Source organism: Gossypium arboreum, chromosome 1, assembly GCF_025698485.1.
Source record: "Gossypium arboreum isolate Shixiya-1 chromosome 1, ASM2569848v2, whole genome shotgun sequence".
Taxonomy (NCBI): Eukaryota; Viridiplantae; Streptophyta; class Magnoliopsida; order Malvales; family Malvaceae; genus Gossypium; species Gossypium arboreum.
Window position 1 is genome coordinate 14862615 of NC_069070.1, and position 22270 is coordinate 14884884.

Below are 22270 nucleotides of genomic sequence, written 5' to 3' on the forward strand. Positions count from 1 at the left end.
AACATCTATCAAGTCCAAATGGAGATATATTTTTCTTGAGTATCAAGTAATTTACTCCCAAAATATAGAGAAATAGATGTAATTGTCTAAATTGATAATATATCGAACAAAACCTAAGTTGAATTAATTCTTATATCTGTTTATGGATTAATTCACTTGTAATATTTAAAGCATTACTTACCTCAATCCTAAATAAGTGACTATGTGTACATAACTCGTATACTTTGATGTATTAAAAACTCGAATTCAAATAATTAAAGAGCCAAAAGCTGATACATTGAGTATACGACTTCTACATGACATATCTTCATCTACAATAGAGAAATTCATAACCCAATAAAAGGTAGATATACTCTCATCGGCATTACATGATAAATGGAAAAATAACATGACCACAGGGCCATTTGTCTAGGACAAATAATTTAATTATTATTAAAAGCTGGAGTGGCCTGCAGCATCAAAAGCATGAAGTAGACAAACCCTCCCCACATCAAGCTTAGCAAATTATTCTTAGAATGCTTAACTATGAAAAGTTCAAGGTACAGTGGAGGGCCCAACAGCTGTATAATGATGTCTGCAGATTAAAATATCTGACCCCTGGACTCAAGGGACGCCACATACTAAAACCACGACTGTGGAACACTGTGCAAAACTTGCAGCAACAAGCAACATAAATCACAGGCAAACACAGGTTCAGGGTAGGTATCAATGCATGCTAATCAGTAACCTATACTCGTATTACTGCTGCTTTGTAATGTGTCACCAACCAAAAGAAAGGAAAAGAAAAATAGATTGGATAAGCATTGAACTTTGTTGAAAGCATCAGTTTATCGTATTTAGCCAACTTTAGGAATAGGGCTCGCCCTATTAAATAATCAAGCCTTCTATACGTCCCAGACTGAAAAGGAGGGTGTTCACCATCATGATTGTTTTCTTTTTTTTTTTTTTAAATTTCCAGGCTTACATTTAACATATTCTATTTGTTTTATTTAAACATTATGACCATTGACTTTAAACCATTAATCTTCTTTTAAAAAAATTTAAAATACGGATTCTTAAATCTAAGCAAAAGCAAACACGGAGGTGGGAGAAAAAATGATTTCTGTAAAGAGTTAAAAATACAAATAAAATGTATGAATTATACCAGTCGATAGTAAAGCTACACAACAGTAGGGTTTCGTGGGAAGTAAGAGCTTAGGGAGGGTCACTGACCCTTGTGCAAATTGGTGGTGAGACTGGAAGTGACTGTTGAACAGCACTTCTGGGTCATGGTTGTTTACCAGCTGCCCGTCTTTTCACCAAAAAAAATAGGAAGCAAAACTTACCATATTTTTTAGCCTTTTATAGGATGCAAATCCTGCTTTTCGTATTGTTCCAGAATAATATTACAATTATTCATTGTTCGTGCATCGAGGATGCCGTGATTCCACAACTTGATCATGAATAGTCTCCAACACCTGCCAGTATAACAAATGCTTAGTTATCACACATCCAAAAGAGGGTAGCAAAACTATAAACCGATTAGGAAGCACTTAGAAGATAAGTATAATATAATCAAACAAGCAAATGCATATGAAACGAAGAAGAGAATGAAACTACATAGAGAAAAAGTACAAGCGGGAGGTTCGAATGTACAAATAAAATTAATCAAAAATGAAAAAGAGAAAATCTACCAGATGAGTGCTGGAGCTTTGACAAGGTTGCGCCCATGTAAATTTGAAAACGCTTCACATGCCCATGGAATATGACCATCTGCCAACACCCTGTCATCACAAATATAAAATATTAGAAACAGAAGGAAATCAATAACCAGAAGGTCCACAACACCATCTCAAATCAACAAAGAGAAAAAAATAACGAGGAAAAGAAAAACATCCTCAGAATAATACAGATAGGTCCAAATGTGTTAAAACATACTCTGTTCATAGAGGAATGTCCAAGTATCTTGCAGATTCAGTTCAAATGCGACCATTACACAAACCACTTAGAGAAATGTCCAAGCAAGAACATGTATTGAAGAGAATGTCTGGAACATGGCTCATATTGGAATGGCTAATCCTATGACCTTACTTTCATTAAGCCCATTTTTTCTAGAGAACTTAATATGTGATGCATTATTTGAATCCGTCAACCACTTTCAAGTGAGAAAGGTAAAAGGAATAAAGAGAATTAAAAAACTCACAGAGGAAGACAAGATTACCTTTGCTTCCTCACAAACGAGTTCCACAAATGCATTATTTGCTTCTCATCTTTGGTTACATCTACAAAATCATCAAGCATCTGCAACATGCAAGATCATCTAAATGCAATCTTGTAGATACAAAACGCTTCACCAAGATGCAATTCATTCAAATAAACAAAAACTAACCCTTCGATCTTCAAAATCTGCAACATCATCATCAACTTCATCCTCACTGTCTCTGTCAGACACTACTTGATCCATTGCCATTGGCTTCAATAAGAAAATTACAGTTTCTGAGTTTCTGATGTATAAAATATTAAGTGACACTACTTTGAGGCCATGGGTTAATTTTATTTATTTGATTTATATGATGTGCGTTTTAATTTATTCAAATATAAACATTTATTTAAATAAAAATAAAATTTTATTTAAAATATTTAATAGAAGAGTTGTAAAACTAACTAATAAGTTTTAACATTTTAAATGGATAATTCTATTATAGTATACTATTTTAAATACAACTCAATGTAAAACTAAGAAATTTAAAAGGGTTACAGTGTAAATTTGTCACTATACTATAAGCAGATATCAAAATTTGCTACTACATTTTATTTTTATTGATGATAACCATTATACTTTAAGAATATGGATTTACCATTCAACTTATATGTGATTGAAATCAGCCATTAAACTTTGAATTGCCATTAATTTTAACACCAATTTTGATATTTTAAAAAATTTACCATTAGGTATCGATTTTAATGATTTGAAAACAAATTTTAATGGAAAATATTATTTCAAATATTTTTACTTTAATAGCAACATTAAGTTACTTTATAAAATTATTAAAATATAAATTAACTTAGAATTTTTATTTAATGAAAGAAAAATTGAAAATTTTAAAATATATAAAAAGAATTCTTTATTTTTATAAATAACATTTTTTAATATTTAATACTATGTTAATTAATTATTTAAATAAAATAATTAAAATATTTTTATTAAATTTAACTTAAGTTAATTTAAATTTAAATTGAATAGTGAAATTTAATCAGAAATCAAACTTGAGTTCAAAATTTATTTAAATAAAATTTAAGTAGCAAAATTCAATATAGAGTTGAAGTAGAGTGGTAAATTTAACATTAATTTAATAGTACAATGGCAAGTATCAACAAGACTAAAACAAAGTAGCAAATTTCAATTTCTATCTAAAGTATAGTGGCAAATTTCTACATTAACCCATTTAAAAACTAAAATTTGTGGTAAAAAGACCAAGTAAAAATATATAGTTAGCTTTAATTTTAAAATTTTATGATTTAGTTACTTGATATATATGTACAAAAGAAAAGAAAAACAATTATACGATAGATACAATTTTACTTGGACTTAGGTCTCATTCAAGGAGAGTATCCATCTCGGCATCCATGGAAGCAACCCTTGACAATGTGCCTTATTTTATATTATATGTTAGATTTTTCATTTAAAACATAAGGTATATTTGACAAACTGAAATTTTAAGCGCTGAAAAATTTAGTACTGAATTTTTACTACTAAATTTTATAAGTGCTGAATTTTATTAGAAAATTGCCAAATAAATTAGTAAATATAAACACTGAATATAATTATATTGTTTGACAAAAGTAAAATTGATTTTTAAAAGATTATTTATTTTAATTCTAATCTTATTAATATAATATTTTACATTATTTAGAATAGTTTTGGATCTTATTAATTTTGAATATCTCTGCTTTTTAAAAAAGGATAATTTATTTCAAGCTTTTAATAAAATAAAAGCTGCTTAATATTTTCTAAGTTAAGTATTAAATAGCTACCTACTTACTTATTCAACACTTTTTGTTGAAAAATTTATATTAAGTAAAAATTAAAATGATTACAAAACACACCCTTATTTAAAGTTTTATTTAAACTTGGATAATGATACAAATTTTAAAATTTTAAAATTAAGGAAATTTTTAACTATTAAAAAGTAGAACTCTAAACTAATTCATTTAAAAATATTTACTCATTTATTTTTAATTTAAAAATATCTTCTATTATTTTGAATAAATAGTTAAATTTTGGAGTTGGATAAACAAAGCATAAGTAATTTAATTGGGAAAAAATAATATAGATTGGATAAAAGGATAATTGTTTTTTTTATATTTAATACAAAATAAAGAAATTATATCTTTATCCAAAATAAAAATTTAAATTTATGTGGGGGGCATCTAATTAGATAGCTTGCTTACACGTTAAATAAAGTGCCCATGTCAGCGTCCATGCAAGAAACACTTCCCATGCAAGCACGTACCTTACCTTAATATATATAGACATATATTAGATTTGTCACGAGTTTCATAGTCCACTATTACTAAGCTTAATATCTCTTGATCAAAGCTTATGCAAAGGCATGTCAAGTATACCATGCAAAAATGGACAGCCAGAACCAGTCCCTAGCTAGCTAGGCCACTAACAGGAAATTAGATCTAAACTGTAAACGTGTGTGAGATAAGTGTAAGCAATAGCAGGCACCATTTTTCTTTTCCTCTTTCTCCCCACTCTTCCTTTTACACTACTAATTATTGATATCACTGCAATTTTCCAGAACCAAATAACAAACACAAATTACAAAGATCTCACTCACCTGTGCTCTATGCGAGTGAAAAAACTGTCGCTTCTGAAGCAGAGTACGGCTGAAAAGACAGAAAAAGGAGTAACTCAAACCCATATTCATGGTTTCGCCATAGGGAAAAATGGGGCAGAATAGGTGGATAGGGGAAAATGAGCACAGCAATTTTGAAAGAACACATTTCCATCTTTAACTACTTGTCACAACTGTTCTTGTCAGTTCAATTACTAAACTGGAAGGGGCATGATAGATATAGTATTTAGACCATTTATGTCTGAAAATGGTCTAAATCAGGTAGGGGAATAGATAAAGTACCTTCTACCCCCTACAGTTCTGAGACCAACATTCTCCAGCAAAACAATAACCTGACAGAAGCTATTACCATTGGCACCAAGAAAATCTAATATAGAAAGTTCACAATAATGACTAGGCAAAATCTATATTCACAGATCAAGTTCAATCAGCAATGCTCTAATGAAAAAAAAATAAATAAAAGCATTTAACCAATGCTCAGCTTTGAAATGAGTTAAGAATGCTGAATATACATATATATGTGTATATATATATATAGAGAGAGAGAGAGAGAGAATAAAGACATACTTCCTTGGATCAGAACGTTCCATCGATATTTTTCTTGTCTTTGCAAATTGCAACAAGGCAGGGGGCGCAAGATTGTTTCCAGACACTGATTGAACACGTTCAGAATCAGAATAAAATTGTCCAGCAGCACCTGAAACTGCTGGAACATTGAAACTGGATGGAACATGTTGTGCATACTCCAAAGCACCAATTGTAGCATTTTGTAAAATGGTTCCACCTGAAGCAAGAGCCTTTCATCAGTATTTGAATGAGCTAAAGTAACGAACAAGATTCTTAAAGTTGATCAGCTCAAACCAGAGTATAAGATTAGACTTATGCACAGAGGTCATATGAGGTCAATTGACAACATCCTTGTAATTTTCTTTGGCCGTATGATTCATTGGTAGTTGTCGGCCATCCATGGTATTTCCAATGACTCAAGTCAATCACCATAGAGAATCATCTTACACATTTTTGGCCCAGATTTTTACCTTGGGATGTTTGGAAAAATATAATTGGAAATACCAGGAACCAGTATCTCAACTTCAAACTACTACACTCAACCAGCTTAAGGAATACCAGGAAGGGGTTTACTTAGCAAAGGCTGGGGTGGTTCTGTTTCATTTTTAACCCCATAACATTAGTTTCACTTTTCCTTATCCAGGACCAGGGGTGCCTAGACAGCCTTTTTTTCCTTAAAGAATATATTAAACTTGTTAAACAAAATGATTTTTTTAATATAAAAAACTAATCTATCCAATCATAAAAGAAATTGTCATACCATGAGCCTTGTCAAGAAGCTCACAACCTCCTGCTGGCAACTTTGACTCCATGAAAACAGGGCGCAGACGCCTTGCATTTTGATCTAGGTTCTTTGGTCGTCTACGCCTCAGTTGCTTTGAGCTTGGCATACACGAGCTACCAACTTTAGTTCATGGAAATTGGATGAGAAAAGAGACTCGCAAGCACACAAAATGGCAAATTAAACAACTTACCAAAAGAAAAAAGTCTGCTGTTTAGGATCGACACCATCTGCAACAATCTGAACAGAGAACATATACATGACCAACAAAAAGGATACTTTATATGGAAACTAGTTATATAAGCTTTTTTCCAATTCTCCTATCTGAATATGAAGCTAGCACTTATATTCATGATTAAATTGAGGTATAGTGGCAAATTCAATGATGAGTCATACTATAGCGGCAAATTTCACCTTGATTTATCATAAAATATACTTCTCTGTATAAATTTGTAAGAATTGGTAGTAAAAAACAGGCCAGCCCCGCCCATTAGCAATGGTCCAAATCAGTTTATTTAGCAGCTGATTTTAATTCAGTAATGAGAAAAGGGGGAGGGGGTCAGAAACCAGTTAACAAATAGAGTTCTGCAACCTTGACAAGAAAACGCTCTTACCTCAGATCTCCAGTTATCAGTTTTGACAGAAACATTAACAGCTTGATACTCTTCAGTTACCTACAAAGTACCAATGGATTAGAATCTTCGGTATGAAAGCATCAATTATTGGAATGCTACCCCAGATTCCTGAATTTTACCAACCCAAAACTCAAAATTGAAGAGATCATGGGATGCTGGCAAGTGATGCCTCAGACCCTACAAGAAAATTTAAGGATCAAACATAAATATCTAAGTAATACGGGTTCAGGTTCATTTGAATTAAAATGATACAGAATAAGGAAAAATAGAAGCATAAGGAACAACCTTAAAGCTTGCACACTTTACCAAGCAGAAAGGACAAGAGAAATCTTCAGTTACTGCAAATAATTGGAATTTATGACATTAAATCAATAAGATGGGTATCATGCATAAATGATATAAAATTCCAAAACCAATTGCTGATGATTAACTAGTTAACAAAAATGTCTACCACACTGGGTCCAGGAGAGAAAAACCAAAAAGGTTGAAGAAAAATTCTCCTAAGCTTGGGGGTACAAGCAAGCTAAAGAAAAGGATTCAACATCAAGAAAAAATTTAAGTTCAATTCTAAATAATGCCAACATCTTTAACAGCCAAAAAAAAAAAATCTTTAATTTCAGAGAGTGGTTTCCTAGTCACGTCGTCTCCCACATTTCAAATACTTGCAGGCAAGTAAGGCATAACATGTATATGATTCAAGCTCCCATTACCAATGAAAAAGATGCAACTAAGAAATAATACCTTCAGTTCTCTGTAACTTATTGTTGTAATATCTATAGTTAAAGATGACATTTCCTGCTCTCAACCTAGAACCAGAAGCAACAAAATTAAAGTCATAGAAAGAGACATAAAGACCACAGTTCAAAAAGGAAAATACATAATGCAAATGCACAATCCTTTTCTCTTTCAACTTTTTTCTTTTTTTCCGAGGGTGGGGAGAGGGGGGGCACTTGGTTTGAAACACACAAATTATAGTCTAAATGCATTTTAAGACGAGTATGTTTAGATGGGTGGCAAATCAATTTAAACATAAAGTATTCAAAAGAATCATGAAAATAATTGTCAACAGACTTCTTGGTGATGAAACAAAGTAGCTTACTATGATGTATGGCTATTCAAACCTCAAGGATAAATCAAGGCAGTATTGGCAAAATAATTGTCACAATTCCGTCACAAACAAACAATCATCAATGATAGACTTAGTTTCAACCTGTATAGTTTTGCCCTTCATCACATTCTCATAAAATTACTTTTCTCGGAGCACCAAAGGTTTATGAGAATAAATGAATCCAAGTATTATTTCAAAGTTCAATCAAAACTCAAGAGAGCTGAATGATGGAAAAGTGATGAGCTAGTTAGAGAATGACAAGATGATTTCATACACACGGACATCAGGAAAAACTGGGTAACATCAAAATGTTAGGAAATAGAAAGAGAAACGGTTTGAATAGAATAGCAAAACTATATTTAATAATTATTATAATTGTTATAATGAGGATTACCGAATAATATGAGACAGTGATGATGAAGAAGAAACGCCACTGCATATGTATGAATTATAGGGAGAATTTTCCTTTGCTCCAACTTCTTCAGCAGAAATGATGATCTGCAGCTGCAGTGGTTCGTTCTTTTGCAGTGCACATGGCCCAACTTAATATCATAAGTAAAATATTTCCAGGAGAATACTAGAAATGTTTATTTTAAATTATTAAAAGAAAAAATGCAAGAACTACCATTAACAAAGAATTGCTGGAATTTTGGATTAAGATGCATTTGTCCTCATTCAAAGAAGTCAACTGCACCAGGAAAAACAAAATTACCCACAATTCAGATATTTGAAAATTTATATTATTTTCAATCATCACTGAATGAAACGCATTGCAATGTACTATACCAGTTACAGTCATCTAAAGAAAGCCATTTCACTAACAATAAAAGCAGCAAAAGTCCCCTGGCCAGTTCAGTTCTTTATTTAATAACACACAGAAAACCACGTAAGCACATGGAAACCTGATTGGACACGAATGGTTTGGCAACACAACCAACATCCCTAAAACACAGAGCTATGCTACTTGCATACAATTTCTGTTGACCATTATACACCTTGGACATTGTTGAACAAATATTTCCTTGCTTCTACCAACTTCTCAACTACAGTTAAAGTTTTCTTTGAAGAACTCGTAGATGTACATGGGAGGAGTTAAAAATATCCCTTCAATGGTTAAGATGAATTCTCAAGCACAGACTGGGAGATGACAGGGTTGAATAATATTACAGGCATATGCCCAATGAAAACACTGAGGAAAGAAACAGAGGCCAAGCTTGATTCTAGAATTATTCCTTAATAATATTATTTTGTCTGAGAATAACATATAAAATTGGCCTAGAAGCAGTTGAGCACTGCCCTAGAAGTGATACATTAATGACTAAGTACTAAAAAAACCTTTTATCAAATGCTAGACAAGCTATTTTTTGCCATGATATTGACTGAAATAGTAGCTAAGCAATTAGAAGAACAGTACTTCAGAATTCTTTAGAAATATATATAAGAAGTAGGATTTGATGCCACACCTTCAATAGGCAAGAATGCATGTCAACAGGAAATATCAGCTCAGCTCTTTGTCCTAAACTCAAGTTTGGGGATTTTTCCCATGACAAATATAGTGATTCTAATGGTATCCTACCCCATAGGCAGCAACCTCCATTGGCTGCAAAACAAATTGAATGTGAAATAAAGCAGCAGAAAGAAAAGAAAGATTTAAGTTCTCAATAATTCATACTAAAATTAAGCTATAGGGATCTAATCAATGCACCTACATGTAAAGGATCTATTAAATACATACCAAAGCTGACAAGCAAAATTGCAAGAGAACCAGATTTGGCTTCCATAGCTAACTTATTAATCTCAGGGAGAACAAAATTTGCTTGAGCTTGATTACTGCCCTCAATGCCAGCGAAGCTAGTCAAGATACATGCCCGACGAAAACGATAAACTGCAGAATACTTCATTGTGGGACTCAAAAAGTAAATATATCATACATGAAGTTTAACCATATCCAAAAAAGATATAGCAATTAATGTATTTAGCTTTAAATGTTAAACTCATCAGACAACCTACCTCTGCAACCGCAACATCAGAAACTACTCTAGCCAACAAGATGTATAACGGGAAAAGACTTTGAGTCAGTACACCCTCATTCACAATCCTTGATATGGACACTGACATTTGTATTCTACGTACCAACCAAATAGAATACAGTTAATAACTCAAAATTACCTTCACATAGCAAATTTTGATGAAAGCAAATAAGACAGCACACCACCCTAACAATCTGCATCAATATTTTTACTTAATAAACCCATTCACAAGCATACCCCCCAAAAAAATCCTATTGTGAAGAAACTTTTCATTGCTCCCTAACTAATGCTAATTCCACAAGCATAATATATATTGTCAAACATAAGCAAACATATTACATATTTGCTTACCCTAATAACCATCAATATTCATCTCTAAAGTCCCTATACTTCTTCTACCAAAAAGCACTAATTAGGGTCTGTATTCCCTTTATGCCCTACCATCAGTTCACTATAATGGGAAAGAAAAGGGTAATGCTACAAAAAGCACTTAAAACCATAAAATTTAGGAATGTATAGTACATTTAATTATCGGATTGAAAGATTACCTCATTTTGTGTTTTGCCTGAATTTTGTATCGCAAACATCTTTGAAGAAACGAAGGCTGAAAATTAGAAACAATTATTGAAAAATAGCCACAATAGGTAGAATAAAATCAAGACAAAATATGTGTTAAAGGTAAAAGTAAAATCTCAGCCAATGAAAAGAAATTGAAGATGGTTTCAAAGCAAGATTCAGAATTAACTGTATGCAATGCCAAATCTTACCGAGAACAAATGAAAACCAATATACATAAAAGTAATTAAATATATAAAATGGCTGATGCAACAAGAAGCAGAAGTATTACATTTCTTACAGCACGTCTTTGAAGAATGTTATAGAGTTCTACAGGCTTGCAATAAATAGATAAACTCTCTTCAGCAGCAATTTCCTCTTCTGCAGATAAATGCAGGCGGGAATCTTCTCGGCACATCTGATCTGTGCTTCTAAAATAACTGGAAAAATACGATAACAGCAATCGAGAACCCAACTCATGAGCTCATACAAATAGTCATATTATAACACACACACGGAAAAAGAAAACTGAAACTCTATAATAACTCAACAATAATCAAGCATACACTGGTACTCTCCAAATTTTAGCATGACATGATTAAAAATCAGGCTAAACTCAAATACCAAACATCAATACTATTGTAACATTTATTAAAAAAAAAAAAATCAAATGTGTTTAATCAGAGAGAACATACGAGGAGGTTTCACGAGCCACTAAAGGAATGCCCGGCATTCTTATTAGATAATGCTTAGGTTTAGTAACATAGCTTTCTATCAACTTTTTGTCCACCACAAAGTATCTTAAAAATTAACCCCGTTAAACCTGCAAAGCAGAAATCAAACCTTGTAAAACTCTAATTAATTTTAAAAATGGTTTATAATTAACACCGGAAAAAATCATCTGTTATAGATTAAAGTTCAAATGTTATTTTACTTTAAGATAATCCTCAATCGTTCCAAAAGAATTAAGGAAAAAAAATCAGAGAGAAATTGGTGAAGTAGATGTTTAGAACAAAAGAGAGAAATATATATAATAAATCAGAAAAATGTGATGAAAAGAGATTGAGAGAATAAAATGAACTGACCTTTGAGAAATGAAGAACCCTAATTGGGAGCTTGGAATTTGTAAAAGAAAGTTCAATTTTGGAATCGAAATTAAACTCTATTTCGGTGTGTTAATATAATCGGGGAGAAAAAGAGTGGGGAAGGAGTGTGCCGCGTGAGTTTTTGTGCATTTCTCGAAGCAAATGTAATTTTCACTTTTAGGGCTTAAATACAAAATTATCCCTCAAATTATATTACTATTCTACTTTGGTACTTATTTTATATAAACCATGATTTAAACCTGTAAGAATGTAATCTGCAAATTGCTTTTAGGATTATAATCCAGAGTAAAAAAATTGCCAGATTATTACCCTACGTTTTCTAATTGTCTTTTTTAATTATTTAATTGTTATTTTATTACACCATAATAATAAATGTCATCAATTAAGAGTGGAGCCTTTTACTTCAATTAAAGTGGACTGATTAATTACCTTTATTTGTATCGGATGTCATGTGCTTTAACTATGGGTGGTTTGATAAATTATTGAAAATTTTCAATATTTATTATTTTTTTTAAATTGTATTTAATCGTTCGATTAATTTTTTTACTTAATATAACATTTTCAAAAAAATGTTGAATATGCTAAATAAGTAAACAGTTACTTATAACCATGTTCATAGGCTGGGTCATTCAGTCGACTCGAAAGCCAGTTCGAAAAGTGGAAGTATTTGGGTAAAAATATAAGCCCAAAAATAGGTTTGGCAAAAAAATAAGGCCTATTTAGAAAATAAAGATTTTTTGGCTCGACCAAAATTTGAAGAAAAAAACTATTTTTTATTATTTTCTTTATATTTTTATTATTTTTCACTATTTTGCTACCATTTTACAATTATGTTACTACTATTTTGTTGTTATTATTTAGATATTGTATAATTCTTATTTTATTGTTAATTTTATTACTATTTTAGAGGTATTTCTTTGGTTAAGTTGCACCTATCTTAATGTTATTAAAGTATACATATTCTTTTTAGTATATTTTCAATTGGTTGGGAAACATTTATTTGAATATTTTAGTATTTTAGATATATTATATTTTTAAAAAATTATATAAAAATTAATACAAAGGGCCAATTCGGGCCTAGGTTTTGGCATTTTTACCTGTGATAGGCTTGGACAAAATTTTATACTCATTTTTCAAGTTGGTCGAGCTCGTGCTCAGCAAACGAGCCTAAAATTTTTATTGGGCCCAATCCATAGACACCTCTAGCTACTTATCACTTAATGTTGAAAATATTAAATTGATTTATTTTTAAATAAATTAAACTAAAATATTCAAATTATTATCTTTTAAACTTATATCCAAAATTATTCAAAATAAATAAATAATATCGTATTAATAAGATAAATTTTATGAAATAATTAATTATTTATTATTATCAAACAAAATTTTCTATTTTATTTTAAAAGCAATTCTATTTATAGTGGAGAGATGTTTGGTAAATATTAATAGAAAATAAATATAAAATAACATAAATGTTTAATTTTTTTATTTTTTATAATTTATAATATGGTTCATATAAATAAGAATAAAAATTAATATTTAAAATGAATTAACTTTTGAGAAAGGAAGAACCCTATTAAGAGCTTAGAATAAAGAGAAAGTTCAATTTTAGAATAGGAATTAAACTGTATTTCAATGTGTTTATATAATTGGGGGAAACCCTAAAAACTTTTCTCTTTTTCTCCAACTCGTTTGCTTCTTCTCTTTTTGTTTTGCCCAGCAACAATACCATCCTCTAGGTTAGCTACTATTTGTCTTTTTTTCTCTCTCCCACCAATTCTCTCTTTCTTTTTTCTCTTCATTCACTCCATATGCCTTCTCTTTTTAGTTTGCATATCTATTTTGTGGGTATCTTTCTTGTCTTCACAAGTTGTGATGAACAGATGATGGTGCTTGTCGTCACTAAAATTCCACTAGCCACCAGCAATTTCTCTAGGAAAGTGAGTGACTCTTTATCCCCTTCTTAATCGATTTCTATTTTGAGAATATTTGAGAATAATAGATGATTTCACGAGTTGATTTGAACCTATGTTGTCATAAATTTTAAATGTTTTTTGTTTGTTGTCCATTGTTTAATAAGTCTTCACTTTTAGAAGTTTTTGTCTGCTTTCTATTGTTTAATAAGTCTTCGCTTCTTGTGGCATGCTTTTTTAGCGTTGCTTATACATATAGTCTTATTTTTGCAAGTGATTCTAGGGATAGTTTTCTCGTCGTCCTCTCCAGTTTGGTGTATGCTCAGTTTTTTTGTTGTTTTTTGTCCGCCTCTTTGGACCATCCGAGGTTGATTTCTTCATCATATTAAGTGCTTGCAATCACTCCAAATATGTCATACTTGAGTTGTAACAGAGCCAATTATCAACTTGGCATACTGTTCATTTGATTCTAAGGTTGAAGCTTTTGATGTGTTAATGGAGTTTGTCATTCACAACCTACGACGAGTGTTTGTTATCTCCTTCCCCCCTCCCCAAAATAGTATTGTCTCATTTATGGAATGAATTAATAAATTTCCCTTTCAATATATATATAATTGGGAGAAAATATATGGAGTAGTGTGTGAATTTTTTCTTCTTTTCTTTGGCATTTCTTGAAGCAGATTCTTTCTATTGTAGACTTAAGTACAAAATTAGCCTTAAAATTACTACATTATTTCCACTTAAATACAAAATTAGCACTTAAATTATAACATTTTTTCCACAAAAGAAGGATTGGAATTAGTTTGTAACGTATTTAGGTAAATTGAATCAAAATTAGAAAAGTTTCCTTTTCAAAAGTCAAAATCAGGACAAGTTAGTTTTTAGTCAAGAGTTGTCTTATTTTATAACCTGTTATATTGTTATTACTAGCTTAAGATGTTTTATATCTTATTTAATACGTCCTAACTTTTATGCTCAATAAAAGCTAATATGAGGTAAAAATGTATATAAAAATTAAAAAAAACTAAAAAAATTTGCATAATGATTTTAAAGTGGTTCAACCTCAATTGTGTACCTCCACTACCTCTTAACCAAAGATTTCCTCAACTTTCAAATTGGTACCTTTCAGGAATAATGTATAAGCTTTACAAATCTCTATATTTTAATTTGGTAAGATAGCATAGCATCACTATTCCCTATAAGATTTTTCCACCCAAAACCTTAAGTAAACTCTCAAATAAGAGAAATAAAGTGGCAAACAATTGGAACCTTTCAAAGGTAAGTTTACAATGTTTAAGCTTTCACTAATATAAATAAACGCACAAACAATGAATGGCAACTAAACCCAACAAGTATTTATGAAAAAAAGAAACTATAATAAATGAAAGATTGAAATTTTTTCTCTTTAATCTTTGTAAGCTTGTTGTTTGTCTTCATTTGGGGGTTAAATGACCATACTTATATTCTTTTAATATACCCATTACCCAAGCTCTATCCTAGACTCAAGCAAGAAATGCTACATTTAGATACCAAACACATCACTTATGTTCCAATCATATTTTAAACTTATTTGAGGTCTTTTAAGACTTCTTGAACTATTTCTAAGCTCATACTACTATTTGGTTGTATTTGGTGGTCATTTGAGGCACTTTCAGTGGAAAAAAAAAAAACCAAACTTAGGCAAAACAAGGTAGGTATCGATACATAGACTTATGTATCGATACCTCTGCATGGTTATAGTTAATTTTTGCATTTTGTTTGAGTTGTACCAATACATGTCCTCAAACCTTAAAATACATTAAAACATGCCTCAATCCCAATTGTTCTTGACCATTCTTAGGCTTCAAAATACCTCAAAATATCATTCAAAATATCATATATTCATTCATATTCAATCACTAACAAATAACCCCGACATCTTCAAAACATATTCATTTAAGCTCAACTCATCTTTGAGCCAATGCACTAACTAGTTAGAACTTTCAATCCAAAGAATTACCTATGTACATTCCACACTAATGCCCATGATTTAAATTTCATACTTTACAATCAATACCTTTTTTATGAAAAGTGATTTGGCAAGCGACACTCGATCACTTTTCACTTGACCTCTTTTTGCAATCTATGTGTTTCAAAACAATGTGTTAAGCTTCATGGAAGCTTAGTAAGTACTTGCATGAATTCTATATTTTTCTAAGAATTACATATAAATTGCATTTTTCTACACTAATTTATTTTATGCACATTTATTCATTTTATGTCTTATCTTAATACTTCATTAAAGGTATATCAAATATTCAATTCATATAACATGTCTGAAGGATAAAATCATCACTTACCACTTATTTCGCTTATAATTTACTTCACTTGTTACATATTTCACTAAACACTTTCTTCACTTATCCTTAACTTCGTGTGTTGGAAAATTTCAGTTTAGAAATCAATTTTGTTCTACAGTGAAAAACAATTTTTTTTCTAAAACCAAAGCAGTTGTGTTATTTATAACAAGAAACTCTTTACCAAATTCATAGATGTGTTTTGGAATAGGTGATAAAGAATGTTACCAAAATTTGACCAATACTATGTTCTCCACTATTTTTCACTATTTTCGTACCTTGGGTTACTTAGAGCATGTGCTCTAATCACAAATTGATGAACACTTATGAAAACTTTATTGATATTTAGTAGGAATATCAATATCTCTCAAAGGCTAGAATCTAAAAGACGAACTCTCTCAAAATTTAAAAATTATTTAGGGAAATGAATCTCACTAGATTTTGACAAAGTATCGACGCTTAATATGGTGTGTGTTTGACCTAGCTAATCGCCAATGTTTATAGAAAAAATTACAAGAGCTTAATTAAATAAGCTTAGACAAAATAATAATATTTTAATAGAAAATACAAATATTTCCTATTAAAAATACATAGGGGTGGTGATACCTAGTCTCTAGGAACTAAGGTTGCCACCCACTATATGTATAATAGACCAATTGGGTCTGGCTCATGCATTGTGTACAATTATATGTGTTATTTGGTTTTTCGACCAACTCACATAATTAAACTAACCAATAAATAATTTTTCTATTCCCAAAATATTATTTATTTTAATTAATTTAATTTAATTTAATTTAATTTACTAATTAAATTATTTTCTCAACCCAATTTCAATTCTATTAAAGTCATGACAATTTTACCTATTAGAATCTATGAGTAAATAAATTTAATTAACTTTTCACTGAAACTACAATGACTAATTTATCTAATTTTCACTTTGAACTTCAAGTATTTAATTTCAATCAATTAAATTCGAAGAAATTAATTTAATTTCTAAGTCATCTCTTGTTCATAGCGAGAAAACGTATCCATCGTAGATACATGTGATCTATTTCTAAGTTGTCATCTTCATATTTTCATCTCATCGATTCAAATGCAAACCATCAATGTTATATCAAGCTAGTGGAAAGACAATAAAGGGATCATTTCAAAAATTTTACCTAGACAGGACATGCCTTATTTGCAAGACGGAAGACCTGTTGATATGGTCCTCAACCCATTAGGAGTACCTTCATGAATGAATGTAGGATAGCTATTTGAATGCTCACTTGGGTTAGTAGGGAGTCTACTAGATAGACATTATCGAATAGCACCATTTGATGAGAGATATGAACAAGAGGCTTCGAGAAAACTAGTGTTTTCTGAATTATATCAAGCCAGTAAGCAAACAACGAATCCATGGGTTTTTGAACCCGAATATCCAGGAAAAATAAAACTATTCTATGGAAGAACAAAAGGCCCCTTTGAGCCAGCTATTATAATAGGAAAACCTTATATCTTGAAATTAATTCATAAAGTTGTACCACTATGGAAGTTACTTGTCAAGTGCTCAATAATGACTTGTCATATATGTGTTACCCTAATAGGATATCCTTAATCTTTCTAGGTTAAATCCATTCACCCAATATGATCTTATTTCATCTTCCTTCATGAAAAAGTCAATTACTAACCCATAGTAATTAAATCATTCATCTTAGACAAATGACCTATAGCCATGATACTTTTTCATCTATCATGTGATGCCAATGAAAGAATATCATTTACCCTTTATTAGGCTATGCATTCCATTATTGTAAGTGAAACTACATCATACAAAAGTTAGATACCCAACGCACCAAATTTTGGCTTTATTACCAAATGAACTCAGGCTTTCAATACATAAATGTATACGAGTCACATACACATAGTCTGTCACTTGCTTAAGATTAAGGTAAGTCACACTATAAATGTCACAAGTGGATGAGTCCATAAATGATTATGAGATTTTTCTACTTGGGTCATATCCGATATATTGTTAATCCAAACAATCACATTTATATTTCTATCATCTGGGAGTCATCTGCTCTGATACACAAGACAATGTATGTTTTATTTAGACTTGATAGATGGAATAATAACCTTGTAATCGATTTGCTCAATTTCGATTAGACTATGGACCATTTAGATTACCCATTAATATAAGTTGTCTTCTCGTACCATGATTCGACAACATGACACAACAAATATTTGGTGTCTATGTAACACCCTTCACCTGGTCCGGTCACAGAACCCAAGTTATAAGATGTTACGATAGTCAATGGAACAGTTACATGTAAAATTAAATTTAAAATTTCAAATAACATACAATTATTACATATATTATGCATTACAAACAAAACTGAGCCTAAATCGAGCCTACGAAAGCTCTAAATTAACCCAGGAATAAATAGGGATCAAATTGCAATATTTTTAAAATATAAGGGTACTCAAGTAAAATAGGAGTCACACGGTCATGTATCTAAGCCATGTAACTATTTGAAATTGTATGGGTCAAATACAAAAATTTCATCAAAAGTCACATGGCCGTATGGTTGGGCTGTGTAACAAACTAAGGTCGTTTGAAATCTGAATAACCAAATCTACAGTACTTACACAGGTGTGTGGACAGCCCGCGTGACAATTGGGAACTGTGTGGTTCAAATGCTTCCTAATTTCTTGTGGAAACATGGCCGTGTCTCCAATCTATATGGCACACATGACCGTGTGGTACAAAAATAAGCCATTTGGTGTTTATTTCAAAACCAACCTTTAGGGTAACCTGAAAAATGCATTTTGACAATTTGAAAATATGTTCAAAATATCCCAAAACCAAGCCAAACATACCATATATCAATCTCCTAAACATCTAACCAATATGCTACATTGGCACCATTCTACCACAAGGTCATATAAGCATTACAAACCATTCAAGTAAGTCAATTCAATTCTAGATGAATTCAATTCTATATCCTTCATCTAGTTCAAGTATACAACTAAACATGAATAACCATCACACATTTGTACCAAAATATTTTTACCATTCATATCACATTAATCCAACCTTTTAACATTCAAAATTGACCATTTAAGAGTTTCAAACATAGCTTACAATAATGCTATTAAACATACTTCAAACATTATAATAAGACATCCAAAACTAACCACATTCTTGGTTCAAACACATGAATACTCCGATTAACCATACATATACACTTCAATCCCTATATACATATCATATACACATCCAAAACAAAGCATTATAATGGGCCATTTCATCATCATAAAAAATAAACACTTAACCATATTAAGCCTATACACATGCCACATAACGGGGTAGAACAATTTGAAAATCTATCGAGACTGAAACTAGATAGCGTAAGATCTGGGAATGATCTGATAGACGTGTTTCGCAAAATGTTAACTACAAAAATAGAAAATGAAACAAAGTAAGCATTATGTATGCTTAGTAAGTTTATAGGTATTTAGACGATAAACTTACCTTATTTCATAATTAAACATACCGAAATAACAAATTTAACTAAATTTTCTGTCACAATGTTTCACAATCACAAGGTGAGCATTTCATATACTAGTCATATAACTATCCATCTATTTAGTACAATTTAATTCAGTAACATTTTATCCAAACTATCAAATGTATATATCATATATCCAATCCATACATATACATATATATTCATATAAACACATTCAATTCCAATCACCACGTAGAATTGATTAATAAATACCTTTATAAATAATTAACCCAATAAACTATAATACGGATACGAATACTCAGGTAACAACACCATACCAGTAGGCACTGAAGTGCTTAAACAGTAGGCACTAAAGTGCTGATCAGAAGGCACCGAAGTGCTGGATAGTAAGCATCGAAATGCTAAATAGTAGGCACTGTAGTACAAATTAGTGGCACCAAAGTGCGATCTCGTACAAGCTTGCAACTAACCCTATTGGCATGCCAATTCTATCCTATCCTACATTCATCCGGGCAAATGTAACATAACATTACCACATTTTACAATTCAATCATTTCCTCACCTTAGTATACCAAATTGTGTTCCATTAACAATATAATCACACAATCCAAAATTCATAATTCAAACATATACAACACATTTTTACATATAAACCTTCAATATGAACTTACCGAGTAAGACTATAAACAATTGTAGTGCCAAAGACTAATTTGCAATTTTCCTTTTTCCTCGATTATCTATTGGTTGATTCCATTCTTGATTTATACGGTAATTCATTTCAAAATATTAGTGCTAATTGCCTTATAAAAGTTTATTTAATGCATATGATATCCCATTATCACTTTTTACAATTTCCCTAAAATTTTACAGTTTATTCATTTTAGTCCCTGAAATCGAACAAGCATATCTTTCACATTTAAGCATTGTTTTACAATTCAATTTCAAATGCATCCTTATATAGCTTTCAAGCACCTATATTTACAAAATTTTTATGCTAATTTTGAGTTAATTACACTTTAGTCCCTGTACTCAAAATTAACAAAATTTTCTTTACAAAATAGTACTATTCCATATCTAAGCTTTAAAATTTTCCATTTAACATCCAAAAAACTTCAAAAGCATCAATGAAAAATTTTAAAATCTTTGAAAGCTTTACTATTTAGTACCCAGGTTAGCTAGATTAAGCAACAACGATTTTTAAAACATAAAATTCACTAAAAACAGACCTCAATTATACCAATATACAATGGCCAAAATTTCAAGCTCAAAAAATGGCTTCTCAAACCTTGTTCTTAGCTCCAAATGGTGGAAGATGGAAATGTTTTAATGTAATTTTTCACTTGAACCATGCACTAACTGTCCATTTCCAATAAAAATGGCCTAATTGCCACATGAAACCTCATACAATTACCTTTTAAACATTTTTAACTAATAGAAATCAATAGCGATTAACTTTTACGATTTTTACGATTTAATCATTGTACCTTAATTACTAACCAATCAATAAAATTACCAGACCAAAAATCACTGTAACACTATAAATGACTTGTAAATATTAATAAATAATATTTACTGACTCGATCATAAAAAAAAAGTTTTGAAATCGCCATTTCTAGTTCCATTAAAAAATGGGTTGTTACAATCTATCGATGTTGCATTCTTAAAATAAGTATCATTCTTTTCAGAAGAGACGCCTTCAAATCTTTCAAAATAGAGGGAAGAAAATGATTGGTTAATTTACATTATCATTATTTCTCCAACTTCTGCTTTGACAATATCATCGATTATTGTATTTTATTTCACTCAAAAAGAGACTCATGATATATGTCAAATACCATTGTCTTCATCATAAGATCCAACCTATATACCAGTCAATGTTTTCCTTTTTTGATCCAACCTCAAGTGACTTTGACCTTCCTGTTGCTCTACGTAAAGGTAAATGTAAATGTACCTATCCCATTTCTAATTTTGTTCTATATAACCATTTGTCTCATTCTTCTTGCTCTTTAATTGCATCCCTAGATTATGTTTCTATTCCTAAGATAGTTGGAAAGGCTTTGAATCATTTTGGTTGACGTGACGTGATGTTGGAGGAATACATGCATTAGATGAAAATGGTACCTGGAATCTAATGGATTTACCTATTGGTAAATAAGTTGTTGGGTGCAAATGGGTATTCATCGTTAAGGTAAATCTAGATGGCTCAGTAGCTAGACTTAAAGCTAGACTAATTGCAAAAGGATATGCTCAGACTTATAGAGTGGATTTTTCAGATACTTTATCTCATGTGGAAAAACTTACCTCTATTCTTCTATTCATCTCACGAGCTGCTTTTTATAATTGGCATTTACACCAATTAGATATCAAGAACATCTTTCTTCATGGGGATCTTCAAGAAGAAGTATATATAGAGCAACCACCCGGGTTTGTTACTCAAAGGGAGTATGGAAAAGTCTGCTATCTAAAAAAAATCCCTTTATGATTGAAATAAAGACCTCATGTCTGATTTGGAAAGTTTAGTGAAGTAGTTCAAAATTTTAGGCTAAAGAAAAGTTATTGTGATAATTTGGTGTTTTATAAATGATTTGAAGCTCAAGTTATTCTTCTTGTAGTATATGTTAATGATATTGTTATTACGGGAAATGAACATATAGGGATTTCTTCTATAAAGTCTTTCTTGGATACCAGGTTCCACATGAAAGACTTAGGCTAGTTAAAGTATTTTTTGGGGATATAAGTTTTGAGAAGCAAGAAAGGAAATTTTTTATCTTAGAGATAGTATATTCTTAATTTACTGTTAGAAACTGGAAAGTTGGTAACTAAACCTTGTGATTTGATAACACTAAGAGGTATAGGAGGATAGTTGGAAAATTAAGCTGT

At 30.9% G+C, this 22270-nt stretch overlaps 1 protein-coding gene across 4 annotated transcripts; it reads right to left on the minus strand.

Moving 5' to 3' along the window:
• Positions 1 to 223: 223 nt before the first annotated feature.
• On the minus strand, positions 224 to 11826 carry LOC108483499 (polycomb group protein EMBRYONIC FLOWER 2-like). Of its 4 annotated transcripts, XM_017786941.2 has the most exons (21): positions 11606 to 11790; positions 11216 to 11343; positions 10813 to 10960; positions 10514 to 10569; positions 9946 to 10060; positions 9671 to 9830; positions 9399 to 9535; positions 8561 to 8623; positions 8330 to 8454; positions 7569 to 7633; positions 7113 to 7165; positions 6951 to 7004; positions 6807 to 6866; positions 6386 to 6432; positions 6172 to 6293; positions 5412 to 5628; positions 4827 to 4875; positions 2369 to 2452; positions 2201 to 2280; positions 1674 to 1763; positions 224 to 1457 (listed from the first exon to the last, which is right to left on the minus strand). In XM_017786941.2, the coding sequence occupies exons 2-21, from the start codon at positions 11251 to 11253 to the stop codon at positions 1334 to 1336; spliced, it is 1887 nt and encodes a 628-aa protein (XP_017642430.1). In that variant the 5' UTR covers positions 11254 to 11343; positions 11606 to 11790; the 3' UTR covers positions 224 to 1333. The 4 variants fall into 4 exon arrangements, 2 of the variants coding, with proteins under 2 accessions (XP_017642430.1, XP_052883475.1); XM_053027515.1 differs by lacking the exon at positions 11216 to 11343 and having other exon boundaries at positions 11606 to 11808; XR_008282604.1 differs by lacking the exons at positions 224 to 1457; positions 1674 to 1763 and adding an exon at positions 4432 to 4498 and having other exon boundaries at positions 2200 to 2280; positions 11606 to 11826.
• Positions 11827 to 22270: the final 10444 nt, after the last annotated feature.